General features: G+C 37.3%; 3 protein-coding genes and 8 non-coding genes across 11 annotated transcripts in view; 6 read left to right on the top strand and 5 right to left on the bottom strand.

The window, feature by feature from the left end:
• mrps5 (mitochondrial ribosomal protein S5) overlaps nucleotides 1–22731 on the bottom strand; it is a 264703-nt gene that overhangs the window by 207590 nt on the left and 34382 nt on the right. The gene's annotated exons all lie outside the window — the stretch shown is intronic.
• On the top strand, nucleotides 356–7793 carry LOC128373039 (myelin and lymphocyte protein-like). The gene is made up of 4 exons (XM_053333263.1): nucleotides 356–442; nucleotides 6318–6482; nucleotides 6914–7084; nucleotides 7585–7793. The coding sequence occupies exons 1-4, from the start codon at nucleotides 356–358 to the stop codon at nucleotides 7657–7659; spliced, it is 498 nt and encodes a 165-aa protein (XP_053189238.1). The 3' UTR covers nucleotides 7660–7793.
• LOC128373040 (myelin and lymphocyte protein-like) lies at nucleotides 10888–15523 on the top strand. The gene is made up of 4 exons (XM_053333264.1): nucleotides 10888–10980; nucleotides 14550–14717; nucleotides 14889–15017; nucleotides 15449–15523. Exons 1-4 carry the CDS (start codon nucleotides 10888–10890, stop codon nucleotides 15521–15523), a joined length of 465 nt encoding a protein of 154 aa, XP_053189239.1.
• On the bottom strand, nucleotides 17329–17422 carry trnai-uau (transfer RNA isoleucine (anticodon UAU)). The gene is made up of 2 exons: nucleotides 17385–17422; nucleotides 17329–17364 (listed from the first exon to the last, which is right to left on the bottom strand). It is a non-coding gene; the product is annotated as a tRNA-Ile (tRNA).
• Nucleotides 18894–18987, top strand: trnai-uau (transfer RNA isoleucine (anticodon UAU)). The gene is made up of 2 exons: nucleotides 18894–18931; nucleotides 18952–18987. It is a non-coding gene; the product is annotated as a tRNA-Ile (tRNA).
• Nucleotides 19688–19781, bottom strand: trnai-uau (transfer RNA isoleucine (anticodon UAU)). Its single transcript has 2 exons — nucleotides 19744–19781; nucleotides 19688–19723 (listed from the first exon to the last, which is right to left on the bottom strand). It is a non-coding gene; the product is annotated as a tRNA-Ile (tRNA).
• trnai-uau (transfer RNA isoleucine (anticodon UAU)) lies at nucleotides 20065–20158 on the top strand. The gene is made up of 2 exons: nucleotides 20065–20102; nucleotides 20123–20158. It is a non-coding gene; the product is annotated as a tRNA-Ile (tRNA).
• trnai-uau (transfer RNA isoleucine (anticodon UAU)) lies at nucleotides 20916–21009 on the bottom strand. The gene is made up of 2 exons: nucleotides 20972–21009; nucleotides 20916–20951 (listed from the first exon to the last, which is right to left on the bottom strand). It is a non-coding gene; the product is annotated as a tRNA-Ile (tRNA).
• trnai-uau (transfer RNA isoleucine (anticodon UAU)) lies at nucleotides 21295–21388 on the top strand. The gene is made up of 2 exons: nucleotides 21295–21332; nucleotides 21353–21388. It is a non-coding gene; the product is annotated as a tRNA-Ile (tRNA).
• trnai-uau (transfer RNA isoleucine (anticodon UAU)) lies at nucleotides 22119–22212 on the bottom strand. Its single transcript has 2 exons — nucleotides 22175–22212; nucleotides 22119–22154 (listed from the first exon to the last, which is right to left on the bottom strand). It is a non-coding gene; the product is annotated as a tRNA-Ile (tRNA).
• trnai-uau (transfer RNA isoleucine (anticodon UAU)) lies at nucleotides 22496–22589 on the top strand. Its single transcript has 2 exons — nucleotides 22496–22533; nucleotides 22554–22589. It is a non-coding gene; the product is annotated as a tRNA-Ile (tRNA).

The following is a 22731-nucleotide window of genomic DNA, read 5'->3' as shown; positions in this document are numbered from 1 at the left end:
ATTAGTTGCTGCATAATCGCTTTTGTGTGTGCATGTAAACGGTGTCCATTCCTATTCCTAGAGACACACACACACACAAACACTGTAAGCATATGAGGGCACATGCACACACATAGAAACTGCACACAGAAACACACACAGAGACCAGAGACATCCTCCCACTGCACAAACAAAGCCAAAAAGTACCTGTCAAACGGGTAGTGTCGAACAGAGCAATGGATGGGTAGGTGGAGTGGAAAAGATACAGAGGGAGGTGCAGGAGAAAACAGAAAGACAGCCTTTAAAAAGCAGATTAAAACAAAACACGCATCTCATTCTTACGGATATCACACACATACACACTGTGTTTTGGACTATGGCCTCCTCAACGTCGGTTGATGTTTTGCCCACAGGCTTCAGGATCTTCACCACCCTTCCTGATGTGTTCTTCATCCTTGAGTTTGTGAGTGTCTCATCGAGTTCCTTTTCCTCTTAGGTTTTTCCTTCTGTTCTGGTTGAACAGATACCTTGTAGTCTTGGTAATACTCTTTCCAACTTAACTCCCTCAGGTGAAACATAAACCAGGCTCTTATTCTTTATTCCTTCCTTCCTAATTTACTCAAGTTGGCATCATTTAGATTGTAATCTTTCTGTCCTTTCTTCTCTATCTGTCTCATCATCATTACTCCACTGAGGCGAGTCTCCCTTCAGATAGGGATCTGTCTTATGTTGGTCAGCAGGCATCAGTGTTTGATCAGTGGAGCCAACACAGAGCAGAGTGACCAGCTAACCAACTGTGAAGATTACAAATAGGTTGGGTTTGGACCGAAAGCATGGAGGAATAAGATGATCAAATTAATTTATTAAGTGTTCAGAGCTGCTCATATCTACCCTTCATCTATTCTCTCAATTCATAATTACTGGCAGAGAACAAGTTAAGCAAACAGTAAAGTTTATTTTGAGTTTTCCCTATAGGGCAAATTTGTTGCCAGAAACGAACATATGTTGCCATAGCAACAGAAAAATAGCAACCGCAGTCAGTCATGCAACAAAGAGCAAATACCACAAACATTTGGTTGAAAAGGATTTGAATTAATATATTAAGTCTACATATTTTCTATGAACGTTACTGTTGATAATTTCTACAGTGGAGACAAAAGGACCCAAGAAATAGTTTTTTTAAAAGTCTTTAATGATTGTGGACTGGCTGAGGTGGAGCTGGAGCGGGGCAGAGGTGGCCGTTTGAGTCCGGGGAGGGGGGGGGGGGGGGGGGGGGGCAGGCAAAGGCAGGAACTGAAAACAGAGAACGCAGTCAGGCTTAGCAAGAAAAAATTAGTAGCAAGTCAAAACTACAGAGCCAATGTACACGAAACTACCACAGATGTAAGCTTACAATCTGGTGATGAGTGATGAACTGAACTGGGCGTATATACAGGGAAGTGTGGAAGTGGCTGATGGCTTGATTGAAGATGGTTGATGGCTGATGGCTGATGGCGTGCAGGTAAGTGGTTAACTCCAGCTCCGCCCAGCTCCAGACAAACACACACACACACAAGACAGGCAAAAACAAGACAAGACTCACACCCACAAAAGGGAAGGGAACACAAGGAAAAATACTAGGATCCTGCCAATGTAAGAGATCATCTGTGGTGGTGGAATACAAGATAATTACCCTACTTGGTTCAATTCTGTTTTATTTTTTTGAATAAACTTAAAACATATCTTCTTTTAAAATTAATAATTCAGAAACTGTTATAGAATATCTGTGGTTTCTGTGTAGGGAGCTGAAGATTAAATCTGTGTGGCACAAGTGGAAAAAAAAGTCTTGGGTGTGTAAATCCAAACCAGTTATCTTGGTTTACTTGCTTACTTGGATCTTTTTTTTTTTTTTTGATGATGGCCAGTGTACCTTTTCACGATATAACCGTCTGCTCATGTACTGGTTATGTTAACCCCTTCTGGTTGGAGTTTGTAATCTTCTTGGAATAAAACAATATCAAACAGAGAAAGTTCAGATGGAGACATAAGCAAGAAGACATTATTAAAATGTGCAATCACTATTCAAATCCTGTTTTACAGTGACACAACACATACAAGCAGTGGCATTGTGTGAAAATTAATTCAGCAGTTCAGATAAGACCAATTATGGAAAACATTTAATATGGAAATTGAAATGGAAACTACATATTTATTTTAACTAGACCAGTGATATCTAAAAATGAACCACTGTGAACAATAGGACAACGAATTAAGTGTTTTAGCTGGCAGTAATTTCCAACAAACATTAAAATAACAAGCAGAGGTCTTATGGGTTACTTTAAGATGGGGTCGACTGCTCCACTGAAAATGTATGTTTTAATGACCGAATCCCCGAAGCCCTTGTGGCTCCTCCTCATAACAGATCAACAGAAGAGAAGTGGATTATACTTCATGAGTGGTTTGACTCACTCTGTTCTGTTAAATCACTTGTCCTGAAACCAAAAGGAAAAAAAAAGATTAAATTATTTGGCATGATGTTGGTTCCCTGTAGTTTTAAATGATCTCAATTAAATAAAGTTCTATCATCTGCTTGCGTAGCTGGAATCCTTATTTCGATACAGCAAATCAAATCTTGAATCTTACGGAGAACAGAGGGTCACACTGAAGCTGATAACATCCTGCTACACAACACAGGAACCACAGACTCTGAACAGAAACCCACATTAGGTTTTCGGTTAAAGTCTCCTTCTTACCCAACTTACAAACATAATGTACAAATTGTCCTGCACCTCAGTTTGTTGAACACGCTACTAAACAAACATTAAAATGTACCACTCATGTCAGTTGGCGTTGATGATCTTCAATATTCCTGTTAGTGAAGTACTGTCTGTCTCTTAGCTACAGCAGGTTTTTAATTAATGTTGTCTCTGTTTAGCAGTGTGGCACCATCGGTCAAGAAAACAAAAAAAAGCATTTCTGATATTTCCCCAAGGACATTTCTTCTTCATTCTAATGATACTAAACTGTTAATCCACTTTAAAATAACATTAACACAATCTTGACTAAGTAAGAGATGATTAAATGAGAAATCAGTTAAACAGGTTTTTTTTGGCAGGTTGTATTTAGAACTCATTTACAGCTCCAAACTGTGCAGAGCCACCTGGCGCTATGTGTGGTGTACTCTTGACAAATTTCTGTGGACATTTAATGGGCTCCAGGCCAAATCCCTTTGACATAGAAAAGAGTGGATATGAATGGATAATGTTCCTGTGGTATGGAGATAGATGGCAGAAGTCTGATATGGATTAGTATAAATAAGGCTTATGTAATATTTGCTGATACCACAACATGTGACATTTGAATGTTTGTAAGTAATGCAGTTTTTCACAGTAATTAACTATTGCTTCAGATGTTTGCTCACCTCTCTATCTCACTTTCTCAATGCTCTGGTATTTGATTGATGTGGCTTTTTCCCATCAACGGAACAACACAGAAAGGCTGTTACACCTTATTTCATCACTGAATGTCACCATGACTTGCTTCAAACCAAATCATTTATAACTGAATTGAATTGAAAACACATTTTCCCATTATGAACATACTATAAAGTTTGTTTGTTTAAACATATATGTTGTACAGTAGTTAAGTAGTGTTACTACATCTACATAATAAAATGGTGAAGTGATATAAAAAAGGCAAGTTTTCTCCATCCAGAGTCACCCATTTCACTCTTCATGTTATAAAAACAAACTGTTTCATTCAAATCCAGAGGGCAACACTCCTAAAGTGTAATTTGGGGAAATAAAATATATAACCTACTGATGTACTTTTGATATAATTGTGCAAGGAAATCATTAGATCTTGTTTGAGGGGGAAAACATCTCTAAGTGTAAACATCATATAGATTCAATGAAATGTTGGAACAAGCAGATTCAGAAATAATATTGTCACACAGAAAGGAGAAAAAAAAGTCTTTCTCATGGGGCGATATTCATGTTTCATGCTATGGAAATATTTGAACTACCTGGTGTGCACTGCGCAGGCCTATTGTTGAATTCAGGGCGTAGCACATTCTTTATGTGTGATCAGGTTGAACATTAGATGCTAAACTTAATAAAATGCATAGCGGCTGGATAATGAATAGACAACCCAGCTTTGAACTTGTGTTTACACAGCTAATCGAAACCTCATTTACAGACATTAAATGATGCATTACATTTCACTTCCATTTACCAGCTGTCATATTTAGACAGCTGAATAAAGTGATTGAGTGTATTTAGCTCTTTAAGCAACATTCAAGAATAACAATTTAATTAAATTCAGTTTAATTTCTGTAAATTAGATTGAATGTTTTCCTTTTACAAAGATATGACACTGAATGCTGTGGTGGCATACTGTATATTTCAAATGCCTCTGTTTACTTATTGTTCCTACTGTTGAGTGTTTGAGTTGTGCAGAATAATGTGTTTAAAACTACAAGACTGTTTTCACATTCATCTGCTGAGGGGGAAAACATGTATCTATGCTTACCAACAAAACAAACCTGTGGTCCAGTATGGAACTAACACCAGTGTGATGTGGAAACTTGAAGTCATTCTCAGTGTATATATACTTTATTCACTGAGAATGAATGTTTCAGTGGAGGAAGGGGCATCTTTTGGCCAACAGTTACATTTTTAAACTTTTATATTCATTTATTTTTAATGATGACACAAATTATGATTTCAATCAGTATTTGTATGTACTCAAACATTTCTGCAGGGTGTCCTTAAGATTTTCTCCAGTAAACCTGAAAATAAACTAAATCACTGTACTGCAGTAAGTACAACATGAAAGAAGGCAATTTTGTTTCCCATATTGAATGTGTTATAATTTCCTTCTCCCAGTAAAGTAAGGGGAAGTTATTTTCTTTGGGTTTATTTAATGTTGTAGTTGTGGGAGATGAAGCGTTTGCTCCAGGTGTATTCTGCTGCATATCTGATAACTGAGGGCTTAATGCTGATGGGTTGAGCTGTAGAAACACCTCAAGGTGCCCTTCAGTGTGTAACCCTAACCTTCCCAACTGCAGAAATTCAAAGCTCCTCAAACAGCAGACATTTTGAGTTGTCACTGAAGGTGTGTTACTAAGAAAAAAACAAAGTCGTCATTCTATTTAAGTGTCTCAGTGAGCCATGACAGAGTAACAGTGAGTCAGCGCACATGATACCAGGATCCCAAAACTGGAGTAAATGGAATTCAGCTGTCTAATTGTCTACTGTTAAAAAGGGCCTATCGTTACCTAATCAATATCTTAATGTTAATAATAAAAGCATTTTGAAATGCCTCTTATCGAGGATCACATGCTTGAGGTTCATGTATCAAATTGCCAAAGGCTCTTTCGAGCAGAGTGTTTGCCAAAGGTGGAGAGAGAAAGACTGAAAATACACTTGAGAGTGGCAACTGTGTGTGTGTATGACTTAAATCACTTTCAGGGACACAAACTAGACTTAAAACCAGTTGACTTGGTTTTTGTCCAGTTTGTGCAACTGGGGACAAACGCCACTTCCCCAATTGGTAAAATACTGGGTCAGTGGTTAAGGGTATAGTCAGGGTTAACATACGTCTCCAGGAAATGAATGTAAGTCTATGCAAATACCTCAAAAGTGCCCCAAGTAAACATGTGTGTGTGTGTGTGTGTGTGTGTGTGTGTGTGTGTGTGTGTGTGTGTGTGGGTTTTTGAAAGGTAGTGCTTTGACCCAACCCTTATTTCAAAGGAGCACTCCACCAATTTTACACATGAAGGTCAAGTTACTTGCTCATGAGGAGGGGTAGCAGTTCAAACAGTCATCAGTCATCAGTTATCTTATCTTGGACTTAGAGACATTTTCTCAGAAACATACAGCAGGTTGGAATTTGAACGATGGGCGCTGTCCCCAGTCATGAAAGCGTCCACAGTGAAAGATGCTGTTGAGTTGCATTATGGGAAATGTAGCAGCTTGACTCATACTAGGACATATCTCAGATGTGCTGTATAGATTTTAATAATTATTTTTCTAATCTGTCTCTTGTAACTCTTCTTATTTCATGGAAATGCAAAACATACAACAACTTTTAAGGCTGGACACTGTAGTCCATAGTCAATGTGGACAGAGAGATTCATAAGTAGCTTTGTTGACCATTCAATCATACATTTTTAATGCCTAAATATCCTTTATTGTATTATATTTTGGAAATGATTGATCCATTCATAAGATTTGAAGACATATGATCTATCTATAATCTAAGACTAAATCTATCTAAATATCTATCTAAATCTAGACTGGACAATAGCTAAAAACAAAAAATCTGTTTCTCCCTTCCTCATCGGTGTGATCCTGCAGGTGTTCGGGGGTTTGGTCTGGATGCTGGTGGCATCGATTCACATCAAGCCAGAAAACCCTCTGGGCTGGGTGATGTTCGTCTCTGTCTTCTGCTTCGTCATGACGACAGCCTGGTTCTTCATCTTCCTCTGTGGAGCCAATCAGTCCAGCATGTGGCCCTCTCTGGTAAGACACGCCCACCACCTGCCAATTGGCTAATTGGATAGATCAACAGTCTCATAACATTAGTGGCTGTAATGGTTCTTTTTGGGCATTTAAATGTATTATGTTTTTGTAAAGTTTGCAGTAAATAAAGTTCAACAGTAATCAACAGTTACTTTCTCCTTCCTTCTCTTATTATGTCTTTCACTGATTTCCTCCCTTCACCCGCACCTGTCTCCACTTTCCTCTACTCAACTTCCTCTTTTTGCTGATTATTATCTGTCTATCCTCTCTTTCTCTTCATTTGTTTTTTGATTTTCTTCCACTCCAACCAATTCTCTGTTTACTTCTCACTCCCTCTTTCCAATCTTTCCTTTTTGTCCTCTTCCTCTCTGTCTCTCTCGCTGTCTTTCTGTATTTTCCTCCCCTTCCTCCCCCCATCCTTCCCATTGCAGGATGTGGGTTATCATTTTGTGGCTGTGGTTTTCTACCTCAGTGCGTCCGTGGTTCTGGCGTACATGACCGTTCTGCAAGGAAATGTTTTGGCACTTTTACCTTCCACAACTTTTCCATCAGCATTGCTCCGGAGTGTTCTCAAAACCTACCGACTGACCATTTCTGCAGTGGTATGACACTCACACACACACACACACACACACACACACACACACACAGACACACACACACACACAGATACTCATCCTACCAACTACTATAGTCACATGTACTTCAATACACAGATATACTGTGAGGAAACTACCATGAAAAAAATATTTCTGATTGTTTCATCTCACATTGGGTCATACATGGTAAAGAAATAAAGTAAAACTAAAAAAAAACCAAAAACACTTTGTGACATCATTCTTCTTAAGTAGTTTTGAGGTGAGACAGGTGTGACATGACAGTATTATATATTCAGTATATTCCTGTATCCTTTTCTTTTTCATTCAAATAGGAAATGATTATTTGATCATTTCATACACATTTTCAATGCAAATGTGGTTATTCAAATCAAAATGCATCTCTTTTTTTAGTAGTAAATAGTTGACACCTGTGGTCTTTATAATTCCTCTGTCTGTGTAACTCTAGATGACAATCACCTGTGTGTGTGTGTTTCTGTTTTCAGGTGATGTCTCATTTGGCCACTCTCTCCTACTTCGCCCATACCGTCCTCTCTGCTATTCGATGGAGGAGGTCCTAAAAAATGCCACCAACAGCAAACACAAAGAGGACCAAAAACAGAAGAAACCAAATAACCAACTGATCTTTTACTGGACTAAATACAGAATGACATTTAAAAAAACGTTTTTATTTTCATCTCAGACGGTCTGTGAAAGCAACCAAGGGGCTAAAATGTCAAATGAATGAATGAATGAGCGGAAAACAAGCAGGTTACTAATAAATGTTAAAAAATGTCAGTCATAAATAAATGTGGTATAAGGAAAGTGTGTATAATTAGTCAGTGTGTATAATTAATCAAAAGTCTTTAGGAGTAGGTACTGTATTAGAATACATTGAGACATTTATGTAAAATATAAGTGAAAGTCCTTAAAGGGTCAGTTCACCTAAACTATGAAAATAAATCCATATGTTCTGTATGTTAGAACAAGCTGTTACATTATTTCTAGAATAGAAAATAGTTTGAATAAAATTGTTCACAGGTTTTTCTCAATGATACCCACAGTGACCAAGACTATTCTGCTGAATTTCAAAGGTATAAGCTCCATAGATACCTCAAAACCTGGACAAATAAATTCAAAACTAGATACAACAGTAGGTAAGGTTGGTGATTTGGGTTAGTTACTAGCAAATGGTGGCCCCAGCTGGTCAGCTTACATGTTAAAGAGGTATTCCAGGGATTTAGTATTGCACTTAACTCGTGAGAGACATAGTAGAAAAAAAAAAAAGTTGAAGTGAGATATCATGACACACATACAGATAAAAGTTGTTGGTAGTATCTTGTTTCTCATGAACCTGTAGTTCTGTGTATGTTGTGTTGAGCACATCATTTACATACTCTGCTCTGCTCTGCTCTGTGCATTGAGAAAATCAAATTATATCTATTAAATTTGTTTTTGATCACTTTCCATGTTTGCTTGGTTTTGACGCTTTTCTGTATTAAAGTTATGACTTGGATGTTAGTAGGAACTCTATTTACAAGTCAGAAGCACGTAATTACTGTAACTCCAATATGAGATGATGATGTATATTTAAAAAACACATCAATGAGCCACACCATTGCAGTGGGTTACATGTTTCTTGCATGTTAATTAGTTAAGAAATGGCTCCAATGTTGTGGTTCATTGACGTGTTCTTGATAGTTTTGGCCAACAATAGAGGTCTACAGCACAGAGGTTCATTCATTCAGTTGATTGTTTGTTTGGGAGATGAGATTAGTTGCCAATAAGAAAAATATTGAAATCTAACAGAACTATCCTTTAACAGCATGTAGAATCAGTGAATTGCCTCTTTAAATAGTCTGAACTGGACATTTGGTAAATACAGATTGCTGAAAGTCATTTAAACTGAAATTTAATATATTTGCCATCTGTTGAACTATAGTAGACGCTAGAGACCAACATTACTCGGTGGAGGGAAATGTGGGAGTATTTCTCGAAGGACTGTTTGCAATTAGTAGTCATTAAAAAGATATAACAGCATTTCACTAAAAATATAGTTAATAGTAGAATTTATAGTAGAGGTAGTATAGATTTTACATACATTTAAACGGCTAATTAACCTGAACCCTGAAATATTCACAACTTGACTGAAAGGAGATACAACCATTATTTACTGCATGTTTACAATGATAAAAAGATATAAAGACATAAAAACGCTGTAAAGGATATAGAATAAACAACTCTCCCTCTTCAAAACCGCTATTCTTTTTTATTCATATTAATATTATTTTATCTTACTATCTTTTGAAAACGTTGGTGCTGATAAACTTTGCCGATGCATGACTTGGGTTGATTTATTGCTCTGTTATTTTCATAAGAACTTGCAGAAATTTCAACATGTAAATATTTAGATGATTTCACTTTAATTGGTGTTTTGTTGGAATATGATGATATGAAATAAATCAAACTTTTACACATTAGAGCTTTTGTTTGTGCAGACTTTGCTTTTTGTCTCAAAATACTAGACATTCCTGTGTAATGTATGAAAACCAACACAAATGATGATTTAAATACCAAAATACTTATTTTTAATACAAAGTAACTACTATGGTACATTAAAAATGAGCCTAATGAGTCATATTGTGTTAATAATATGGCTACTATGAAAATTTAAAAAACAGTGTATGGAATCTATGCATATATATATCTATGAGTACTGACTGATTAAAGAGCTACATAAAGAACCCTCATTATATCCTGAGCCAGAGCAGATTTTAAATCAGGACTATGTAAACTGAATCAATTAAAGTGAGTAATAAGTACGAGATAATAAGCTGTTAATGAGCCAGATGGATGGTTTTATTGCCTTCTCTCCTTCTCTGTCTCCGCTCCTGACTTACTTACTATTACTACTATGTAATATGTTTTTTCACTGGATGATTTGCTTAAATGTTCCAACTTTCCAGCAAATAATACTACTTTTATCACTAAATATATCACAGTACTATCAAAAGTGATATTGTGGCTTCAAACATCAGTACTCTGTCTATACATGTCTGTATTTATGTGTGTTTTGCCTCATTATCAGCAGAACAGTCTGTTCTCCAAACACTGCTGCCCAGAGCAAAACAGTACATCAACATCAACATGATATTTTTTTTTCCTACATGGTTTTATGGATTCAGTTTACATGGGATCAGTGCATCACAATGTAAATTTACCCTGTATAGCCTAATTTGTTATGTTTGGGAAATCTGCCATTTAAAGCAACATTTATTGACATTTTTGGCCATTTGTGGGCATTGAAACAAGCTGTTAACTACGACATACAGTGTAGATTTATAGATATTGGAAATTTTAATGAGGGAGAAGGAGCAGGTGTCATTTTAAAGATTTTTAATAATGTAATGATGCAGACTATCTTTATATGTCTGAAGAAGAAAGTTAGTATAACCTAAAATTTAGTGAGCTGTTTCTTTACTCAGCAACAACAATGACGATATTTCAGTTTTTTCAGTTTCGGTTAAATACTATTTGCCTCCTATGGCTGTTTCAAAATCTGTCCACTGGGCACCTGCTCACAGTAAAACACCACCATAGCCCTAGGTGCTGCAAAAATGAAGGGTGTGTCTAGTGTTTGTACCAATGCAGGGATCTGCTGTGGGAAGGGATATCTCTTACCAAGGATAGTCAAACAGGTTTGACTGCAAACTAACCTTTCCTATAAGGGTCTGTAATACCTTCTGCTGCTCCGTTAGTCCAGAGGAGAGGGCTGTTGACTCGGCACCAGGAGAAGGAACAGGCAAAAGATGGCTGCAAATTCTGCTCAGCCTATGGGGAGCCTGCCCAGCGGACTGGGGATATGCACTACAGCCCCGGATATATTTTACCTGCCTGAACTGGTGAGTGGACAATGAGAGAGGACAAAGAAGCTGACCTTGAATTCAGTTATGGGATGAATCTTTTCAATGTGGTGCGAACTATAATTTTACTCCATTAAAACTGTGCAGGCAGTATTTCAACATCAAAAAACAACAAAAAAATAAGAAATATTATGATTTAGATGAGCTTTTTTAAAAGTGAACAAATAATATAACACATTAATGCTTTTCTTTCAATTATAGATATCTAAAAAAGTTTTTAAAAAAATGAAATTGGTCATTTTTCAGTTGACACATTATTAACAGTTTTTGCATTAACTGTAATATTCAACTTTTTCCCTGATAACTTTTCGACATTTTTGAAATAAGAGCCAAAAATAATATGAATTCTTCTTCTACAACTCATATCAACACCATGTGATGATTGCATGACTCATAAATATTAGAAGATGTTTTGAAATGAGTGCTGGTAAAAGTTCAAATCGAAGGTTGACTCTTGGAACAAAAGTGCATAAAAATGTGTTCTTTGGTGAAATGGGAGATTTCACCTGAAGAAACAACCTCACATGGGGTAGAGAGGGGGGGGGGTAGACAGGGGGGGTAACCCACCCACATCTTTTCACATCTCACATTTCACTCATATTGTATTTTGTGCTACTGATCTATGAAGGAATGCGGTCAAGACTTCTTCTCCCTGAATGATGACAAAAGATAGAAACTGCTCATATGACTGCTGAATAAAGCCCAGAGGAAAGTGTTTTAATCTGATAAGTCGACTTCATTTAAGGTTGTTTATTTTAGCCTTTCATTTATTAACAAAAGGGGCTGTGATGTTGATGCATGCTCTGTGTCACCAGTGCCCTGCTTCATCTACTGTTTTTGCATTTGTATTTGCATCAAGACGTGCACAGAGCTGCTCGAGAGCAAGTGACAGATCTGCACACATCTGAATGTCCAAAAGACTACAGAGGCTAAAAAGAAGCAATTTATCTTCTGATAGCACAGGACAAATGTTTCAATACTGCAAAAGATTTAACATCAGACTTTTCTCTGCTTCTGGGGGGTCTCTTCAAAATTCAGGCTCACGTACATACAGTATGCATTGCCTGTTTTAAATGTTGACCACTGTTTCAGAGGTCCTTAACAGACCAAGAATCATCTGCTTTTACTGCAATATACTGCAATTTGTCCAGTGTCAGTGGGCTATATGTACTGTAGATGTGATAATAAACTGTCAATTTGACACTTTTCAAGAATATAGTGCAAAAACACAAGTTGTTTAATTTGTTACTGAGCCCTATAACTGCAGTGTATTAACAGAAAATGGGGGAAAAGCAGTTTAAGTGACTTTATTTCACCTTAAAAAAATAAAAATAATGTAAAATACACTTGCTAAAGACATAAATGCTAAATGAAAGAACATCATCAGGGAATGTAGTAATCTGACTCGCATACTGTAGTTCAACTATATTATTCAGGAGGCCAAGAAAGCTAAGAGACTAGAGACCAGACATTTCCCGGAGCTATTATTCTCATTATGTATGTACACTTGACACAATGCGTTTGCTGATAGAGTGATGATTTTTTTAGCTGGCGAACATCCAAATCTGACGGATAAACTGCATCAAAGCTGGGAGGTTTTGTGCTGAAGTGCCTCCGCAGGTTGGACTCTTGCCCTCAGCAGTTTCACTCACATATTACTCATTCAAGTCGCTGTTGAATTGACTATTTTCAGCATCAACTTTTCCTTTTTCAGTGTTGATAATGACACTGTACCATCCGTTATCAAAATTGAATATCAACTAGCTAGGAGCGCTTCTTCCTTTTTTTTGCATTTGCATATCACCACCAAACGTACTACTATGTAGACCAGGAACTAGTTTACAATACACAGCAACGCTCCGTTGGTTTTGTTGTGACAAAATTTTTTATTTTGTCTTTTACTTCTGCAGGTTTTAAATTGTATGTATTTTTAAACAGAACTGATTGGCTAGCTGGAGTTGGACTGCAGGCTGCCAGTTGAATAGGCTGTGTTTATGGTGACCAGCAGCTCACATTTGGCCTTTTTTTGGGCCTTTTTTTAACTTTTTTACTCAACTCAATGTTCTTCTATTTTCACTTGCCTGAGGCCATTTGAAGCTGATTTGTACCCCTGTATGGAGTGTTTCCGATCCCAGAAAGCAGTGACTTGGAGATGCATAGGTGGAAACTCAACACTTTCTAATATAGACATTGAAATATGTTTTAAGGGAGGATGGTGAGGTTTTAAGATATCTCATATAGCTCAGTGAGATGTGTGTCTACTGTCTGTTTGGTGTTGTCTTACGAAGGCTGCAAAACTGGAATATCATGTTTTTGTGTTCTGAATAAATGTTTAATTGAGACAGGGTCATGCCTTATCTTATTGTAACTTGTTGCATACACACATGCAAATATACTGAAATCAATTCATTTCACCACAGACAGCATGAAGTTAATATGTTATGATTTTGATGATTTTGAATAACTAAAACTTTTCTGTAACTCCATCCATCTTTGTTTGGCAAAGTTTGGCAAAGTGACAACTCAGTAAAATCATTGCTGAGTCAGTGTGACTGTCCAAAAAGTCGACCAACCCTTGGCAGATACCGCGCGATATATTAGGTATTTTTTTCCATGCAGCAGTCAAAGGTTTTTTCCGTTGAGTCAAATGTTTTAATAAGCCTCAGGCAGATCTAGGCTCATTTAAAAATAAGTCTGTGGGTTATTGTTATTATTTGGTTTGTGTCAGATTAAGACGTTTGGAGATCAGTCAGGTTGGGTTTTAACGTGTATGAATTCCAGATAAATTAGACGATACAGGATGTGGTTAATGCTCGAGTCACCTGATTAAACATCAGATGTCCTGTACAGAGGAGCTTAATATATCTCATAAAAACACAGAGGGGAGTTCATTTTGTCAATTTGTTATTAAACTAATGTCATTTGCCCCCTTTTTCATGTGTCTTTTGTGTTGTCTTTTACATTTTTAACTCTAACCTTAACCCTAATTCACTTCTTTGTTTGCTTTTCTTCATTGTTCTGTTTGCTTCTGTGATTCATTGCCAGCTCACACTGCAGCTTGGAAAACCAGTTCTTAACTGGGATTGTACAGAAAAATGTTATCTTAAATTTACCAGTAAATATAAATCCATTGAGCTTTTTGCCAACAGTATATCTGTGTAAATCCGCTCACACCCAGGTAATGTGTAATCAGTAACAAAGGTGACCTATTAAGCCCCGTCTAAGTCAAAATAATGGTGTCTGAACAGCAGGAAGAGTCAACATGCTGATACGCTTTTTTAACAGTTCAAAGGTCTCATCAGAATCAGATCCGTGCTGAGGAACATATTCTCACTGCACACTTCCACTGTTTTTATATAGCACCCATCCATCTTTAAAATACCATGTCTGCATTAGAGTAAGGGTTACGGTTAGGGTCTGTATGAGGTACACTGCTCCCAAATGAACTGAAGTACTAAATCACTGCAGTACTCCTTTAATGTCAATTTGAACAAAAGTAAATGTGAGAAATCATAACACATGCTGTCTTCTTCCCTCCATCTCTGCAGGTGTTTGGTGGTTTGGTATGGATCCTGGTAGCATCCACACATGTGCAACCTGCAAACCCTCTGGGTTGGGTGATGTTCGTCTCTGTCTTCTGCTTCGTCATGACCTCCCTCTGGTTGATCATCTTTGCAGCGGGGGGTCACAAGAACAGCTCCGGCTGGGCTGCCGCTGTAAGACATGAGAGAGAGAGAACAGATGAGAGAAAATATGATGCGAGAAAGAGAAGTGAATTAGACAGGAAACAATAAGAAAGGAAACTGTGATGCTCTGTGGCCATGTTGTCGTGGTATTTAATCTCTCTCTCCCTCTCTATCTGTGTGTGTTTTTGCGTCTGTGTTCAGGACTTTGCTTACCACGGCCTGGCAGCGTTCTTCTACCTCAGTGCCGCTGTGATCCTGGCTTACATCACCATCTTGTTCAGATCACCCTCTATCCCATTTAGAATCTATCAGATTGACATCGCCGCTGTGGTGAGATCCGATATATTAATTCAATAACTGTTCAAACTGGAAACATGCTGGAAATTTGGGGTGAATAAACACAAATAGTGGCCTTGCATTCTAGCTGAACACACCTTTAAGCTCACTAATGAACATCCATCTCATCTATTTATCCTGTTTACAAACAGAAATGTAACAATTAGGGGTTAAATAGTGTAACTATGGCCCTGGTTGTAAGTACATCACACCTGGCAATAGAAACTGCCTTTAGTGACCACTTGTGATCAATTTCCCACTTTCCACCCTAACCCTAACCCTTCCCACCCTAACCCTAACCCTAACTCCCGGTAAAACGACAACAGTCAGAAAGGGTGAAGTTCTTTCAGACTTGTGTTTACTGGTGTTCTGGGATGTTTTAGCTCTAAGTCTCAGTGCTCTGTGCCAATTTTTGTGTGTTTCAGGTGTTCGCCTACTTGGCCACGCTCTTCTACTTCATACACGCCATCCTGTCTGCCATCAGGTGGAAAAACTTCTGAGGAGCGACGCTGAATCACAGACCTGCCTGTTCAAGAAATATTGTGCTGTGCTGTCCCTGTGTGTGCACGTGTGTGTGTGTGTGTGTGTGTATGTGTGTATGGTTGAGTTACCAACATGTGATCAACCTGTTCAGATACAACAGAGGGATTATATCAATGTTCTCTTTGTGCCATGATCAATGTTCTTTTATACATAAACAGCACAACTAGATTCATACTGAAGGTTTTGAATCACCATTTAATGTTGAGATTTTATGACGGAGCACAATAAAAAAAAAGAAAAAACAAGAGTTGTAATCTGAAATGATCAATGTGAAACAAAATTAAATAAAATTCACATTTTAAAAAGACTGAATGATCAATTTGAAAAAAAAAGTTTGGTCTTTTTTTAAAGAGCTTAATATAAACAACATATAAGAAAACATAATTTTGAGCCACTGATCATTTTTTGTTTAGCAAAAAGAAGTTTTTTTAAAATCAATTTTTATATCTTTAGTCATTTTAGAGAAATGTTATTGCAGTTATCTCACAAAAGTAATCAACATACAAAGTTTTTACTAGTGTAAATTTAAAAAAAACAACAAAAACCCTAAATGGTGAGCTAATGTTGAGTTAATGTTGTGCAGAGAACGTTAATGTTGTACACCTGTTCAAGATGAGTTGAGATTAAAACATGCTTAATGACCTTTAACAAAGAAAATAATTGAATTGGGAAAGAATGGATAGAGAATACACTGTTACACTGAATAAGACATTGTTTGGGTGGTAATGAAGCATTGTGAAGTTAAAGAAATGGTTTGATATTTTGTGAGATAGACCTATTAGGGACTATTTCTTCTTGGGTATAAGAAAGATAACAGTGCAAGTATGTGGATTCTCCAGAGAAACCATGATATTGTTTGCTGTTTTTAAAATGTCTTTTCACTCACATGTCAGAAACATTGTTCTTGTCCTTGTCAAATAAAGCCAGAACATTAGTTGCTACTGCAGAGGTGTTGAGAAATGTGTCTTTTGCGATTTGGGTGGACTTAAACTCATCTATATAAATGAGTTCTACCTCCTTTCCGTTTTCTCAAAATATCTTTCAGTAATTTTCTCTAACAAAACAAAACAAATCAGACTGATAGAAATTGAGATTCAACTTTCTCTTCAGTGTCTATAAAGTGTTAGCTGTAAAGAAAATGCATCTAAACTGTATTATTACTCATATTGTCAATTGCTTTTTTTCCCCATCTTGTATTAATGCCAACATCTTTTTTATGTATAAGACCTCTGGATGACATTTGTATAGTTTTACTATTTGAAAACCATTTGAACCATTAAAGTTCACCAAGTTAATTTCAGTTTTTCAGAGTCGCTCACATGTATTGTTTCAGTTACTGAGAAAGAACAGGTGTAGCACAGTGTCATTGTTAATCTTGTGTACAAATCAAGTCACACGATGAAGGTGGGTAAACATTGACCTCATTCTTTTCAATATTTAAAGTCGATAAGCAGGATAAGAGTCCTGGAACTGCAACAACAGCTACATTCAGAAACAGAGCCTCATTTTGCAAAACAAGTTGGCGAAACGTCTGAACGAAGAACAATAACTAGACCAAAGGCATGAAAGTTTGAGTTTGCTTTTTACATTAATTCAGTTATGATTTGATTGTATAATGATCAGATTTAACCTAACAAGAGCTGTGTATAGCATGTAGACTACTTTCTATAGTACATATGATATGATTGACAGATAACAGACTATGTGTCCAGTGAGATTATAGACTAATGCTCTGATAAACATAAGAGTACATATATCAAAATGCTCCAGGTGAGGCTCGAACTCACAACCTCGGCATTGCTTCACAGCGTACTGTCTTATAAGTACCGCGCGCTAACCGATTGCGCCACTGGAGCTTACATAGGCAAATCACTGTGTACATATTATACTACAGTGTTTTTTCATTATGTCTACAGTAATGCATTGACAGCAGAGCATCAAAATGAAAAATAAACATTTAACAAAAACTATTTCTCTTAAGCTGTGCAATTTTGGACTGTCTGTTTTGTGTTCTCTTTATCTTTCTTGGCCAACTTATACAGAACCATGATGTGTTTTAACACTGTTATGCTGATGACACACAGCTATATTTTCCACAACCGGAGCATTGCTCTACACAGCATACTGTCTTATAAGTACTGCACACTAACCAGGCTGTGTGTTCAAGCAGCTAACTTCACAGTGAAAGGCCGCACACATCTGACCATCTATCCATCTTACACTCTAGGACTTTTGGTTTGCTACTTATTATAAGTATAATTGCTACATCAATAAGCTCCACTGGCACAATCAGTTAGAGTACTTATAAGACAGTACACAGTAGAGCAATACCAAGCTTTTTTGTACTTTATGGGACACAAAGTTGATGAAAATAGTGTATCAACAAAAACAAACTGTGAAAATGTAATGTAGAAACAGGCTTAGTGAATAAGTCATGACATACTTGAAGCATGAAACTTAAATGTCATCGGGACTTTGGCTGAATTGAAAAACTACAATATTCAACTGTCTGTACTTCGACTTGGTTGGAATTTGGTTTTTCATTGTGCTAATCAATATTGTCACAGTCACTTTACATTCATGTCTGAATATGCCTATAGTCTTTTATAGCATTATGTTATATGGCATCATGGAGGATTTTAAGCCCAGTTCACAGTTAAGCTAACTTAACTAAGTAACTAAGTAACTAACACCATATTGTCCCAAACTCACAACCTCGGCATTGCTTCATGGTGTACTGTCTTTTAAGTACCGCACGCTGACCGATTGCGCCACTGGAGCTTACATAGGCAAATGGGTTAGGGTTACATAGGTAAATGGGTTAGGGTTAGGCTATAATATTCAACTGTCTGTACTTAGACTTGTCACAGGCACTTTACATTTGTTATAATGTCTGAATATGCCTAATCTTTTATATCATATGGCATCATGGAGGAATCTAAGCCCAGTTCATAGTTAAGCTGCTAACATATACTAACACCATATTGTCCGATAAAGTACAGCAAGGCTCCAGGTGAGGCTCGAACTCACAACCTCGGCATTGCTTCACAGCGTACTGTCGTATAAGCACCACTCACTAACCGATTGCGCCACAGGAGTTGACATAGGCCAAAGAGTGTGTACATAGTATACTACAGTGTTTTTCACTATGTCTACACTAATGCATTGAGAGCAGAGCATCAAAGTTAAGGTTTCTTTTTTATTATTTGTATAAAAACACTGTGGGAAAAATACAAAAGTTGAAATATTGCTAAAACTTTTATGCTTGGTGATAAAGCATCAGAAGAATCAACAAGTTTAGCTTTAGTGTAATTGTTATATTAAAGAGCTCCAGTGGCGCAATCGGTCAGCGCGCGGTACTTATAAGACAGTACACTGTAGAGCAATGCCGAGGTTGTGAGTTCGAGCCTCACCTGGAGCATGTTTGTACTTTATGGGACACAAAGTTGATGAAAATAGTGTATCAATAAAAACAAACTGTGGAAGCAGGCTTAGTGAATAAGTCATGACATACTTGAAGCATGAACCTTCAATGTCATTGGGACTTTGGTTGAAGTGAAAAACTGACTGTCTGACCATGGTGTGTTTTAACACTGTTATGCTGATGACACACAGCTATATTTTCCATTAAAACCGTCAGATCCAAACAGCTCAGATAAACTAATCTTACCCCACCGACATTAAATCTTGGATGTCTCAAAACCTTTTTAAATTCAGTGACAACATTTAATATACGTGAAGCTACAGAAATGCTCCAGGTGAGGTTCGAGCTCACAACCTCAGCATTGCTCTACATTGTACTGTCTTACAAGTAGCGTGCTGTGTTATTGTGCTACTGGAGCTTACTTCTGTTGCTTCAACTAAATATACAAGCCTAAATAAATATACAATCCTTTATGTGTGCGTCTGTTGATTCTTCTGCCTCTGTATTACCTCGATGCAATGGGTGTATATTTATACAACAGTCACAATCTGAAGCTACTTATAGCTATTGTATGTAAGGAAAAATAATCCAAAAAGTGGTACAGGCCACTAGCTCCAATCAATATTGTCAGATGCATCTTAAAATTGCAGATAGTGCCCTAAAACTAGATCACCACAGGTAGTAGTGTCCAATTAAATGCTCCAGGTGAGGCTCGAACTCACAACCTCGGCATTGCTTCACAGCATACTGTCTTATAAGTACCGCGCGCTAACCGATTGCGCCACTGGAGCTTACATAGGCAAATCTCTGTGTACATACTACAGTGTTTTTTCACTATGTCAACACTAATGCATTGAGAGCAGAGCATCAAAATGAAAAATAAACATTTAATAAAAGATAATAGGAATGATGTGAATGTGCAGCCCAGATTCATACGCTTCTTTTTAATTATTTGTATAAAAACACTGTGGGAAAAAAAGAAAAGTTGAAATATTGCTAAAAAGTTTTATGCTTGGTGATAAAGCAGCAGAAGAATCAACAAGTTTAGCTGAAGTGTAATTACTATGTTAAAGAGCCCCAGTGGCGCAATCGGTCAGCGCGCGGTACTTATAAGACAGTACACTGTAGAGCAATGCCGAGGTTGTGAGTTCGAGCCTCACCTGGAGCAAGTTTGTACTTTATGGGACACAAAGTGGATGAAAATAGTGTATCAACAAAAACAAACAGTGAAAATGTAATGTTGGAACAGACTTAGTGAATAAGTCATGACATACTTGAAGCATGAAACTTAAATGTCATTGGGACTTTGGCTGAAGTGATGAACTATGATATTCAACTGTCTCTACTTCAACTTGGCTTTCTTTTAAACTGTACAATTTTGGACTGTCCAGCTGAAAGACTATTTTTGTTTTCTTTATCATTCTTGGCCAATTTATACAGAACCATAATGTGTTTTACCACTGTTATGCTGATGACACACAGCTATATGTTTTCATATGTGCTGTTAACATATACTAACACCATATTGTCTCATAAAGTACAGAAATGCTCCAGGTGAGGCTCAAACCTCAGCATTGCTCTACATTGCACTGTCTTATAAGTACCTCGTGCTGACCGATTGCGCCACTGGAGCTTGTTCATGTTGCTTCAGCAAATATACAATCCTCCTTTATGTGTGCGTCTGTTGATGGGTGTATATTTATACAACAGTCACCATCTGAAGCTTCTTATAGCTATTGTATGTAAGGAAAAATAATCTAAAAAGTGGTACAGGCCACTAGCTCCTAATCAATATTGTCACATGCACCTTAAAATTGAGATAGTGCCCTAAAACTAGAACATTTTTCACATCATTGTTCATAAGTGATTTTTTAATCCTTAACCACTTTCCACCTGATCACCACAGGTAGTAGTGTCCAATTAAATGCTCCAGGTGAGGCTCGAACTCACAACCTCCTCATTGCTTCGCAGCGTACTGTCTTATAAGTACCGTGCGCTGACCGATTGCGCCACTGGAGCTTACATAGGCAAATCCCTGTATACATAGTATAATACGGTGTTTTTTCACTATGTCTACACTAATGCATTGAGAGCAGAGCATCAAAATGAAAAATAAACATTTAACAAAAACTAATAGGAACGATATGAATGTGCAGTCCAGGTTTATACACTGTGGGAAAAAAGAAAAGTTGAAGTATTGCAAACAACTTGTATGCTTGGTGTGTTTCAATAAAAACTGAACTGAAGTGATAAAGCCGCAGAAGAATCAACAAATTTATCTGAAGTGTAATTACGGAGTAAAGAGCTCCAGTGGCGCAATCGGTCAGCGCGCGGTACTTATAAGACAGTACACTGTAGAGCAATGCCGAGGTTGTGAGTTCGAGCCTCACCTGGAGCATGTTTGTACTTTAAGGGACACAAAGTTGAGGAAAATAGTGTATCAATAAAAACAAACTGTGAAAACAGCCTTAGTGAATAAGTCATGACATACTTGAAGCATGAAACTTCAATGTCATTGGGACTTCGGTTGAAGTGAAAAACTGTCTGTTTCTCTTGAACTGTACAATTGTGGACTGTCTGACCATGGTGTGTTATAACACTGTTATGCTGATGACACACAGCTATATTTTCCATTAAAACCGTCAGATCCAAACAGCTCAGATAAACTAATCTTACCCCACCGACATTAAATCTTGGATGTCTCAAAACCTTTTTAAATTCAGTGACAACATATAATATACATGAAGCTACAGAAATGCTCCAGGTGAGGTTCGAGCTCACAACCTCAGCATTGCTCTACATTGTACTGTCTCACAAGTACTGTGCTGTGTGATTGTGCTACTGGAGCTTACTTCTGTTGCTTCAACTAAATATACAAGCCTAAATAAATATACAATCCTTTATGTGTGCGTCTGTTGATTCTTCTGCCTCTGTATTACCTCGATGCGATGGGTGTATATTTATACAACAGTCACAATCTGAAGCTACTTATAGCTATTGTATGTAAGGAAAAATAATCTAAAAAGTGGTACAGGCCACTAGCTCCTAATCAATATTGTCAGATGCATCTTAAAATTGCAGATAGTGCCCTAAAACTAGATCACCACAGGTAGTAGTGTCCAATTAAATGCTCCAGGTGAGGCTCGAACTCACAACCTCGGCATTGCTTCACAGCATACTGTCTTATAAGTACCGCGCGCTAACCGATTGCGCCACTGGAGCTTACATAGGCAAATCTCTGTGTACATACTACAGTGTTTTTTCACTATGTCTACACTAATGCATTGAGAGCAGAGCATCAAAATGAAAAATAAACATTTTATAAAAGATAATAGGAATGATGTGAATGTGCAGCCCAGATTCATACGCTTCTTTTTAATTATTTGTATAAAAACACTGTGGGAAAAAAAGAAAAGTTGAAATATTGCTAAAAAGTTTTATGCTTGGTGATAAAGCAGCAGAAGAATCAACAAGTTTAGCTGAAGTGTAATTACTATGTTAAAGAGCTCCAGTGGCGCAATCGGTCAGCGCGCGGTACTTATAAGACAGTACGCTGTAGAGCAATGCCGAGGTTGTGAGTTCGAGCCTCACCTGGAGCAAGTTTGTACTTTATGGGACACAAAGTTGATGAAAATAGTGTATCAACAAAAACAAACTGTGAAAACAGGCTTTGTGAATAAGTCATGACAACATGACATACTTGAAGCATGAAACTTAAGTGTCATCGGGACTTTCGCCGAA

The sequence above is a fragment of the Scomber japonicus genome, chromosome 14, assembly GCF_027409825.1.
Source record: "Scomber japonicus isolate fScoJap1 chromosome 14, fScoJap1.pri, whole genome shotgun sequence".
In the NCBI taxonomy this organism is placed as follows: domain Eukaryota; kingdom Metazoa; phylum Chordata; class Actinopteri; order Scombriformes; family Scombridae; genus Scomber; species Scomber japonicus.
Note: the sequence above shows the minus strand (reverse complement) of the source record. Positions and strands in the feature narration are given on the sequence as shown.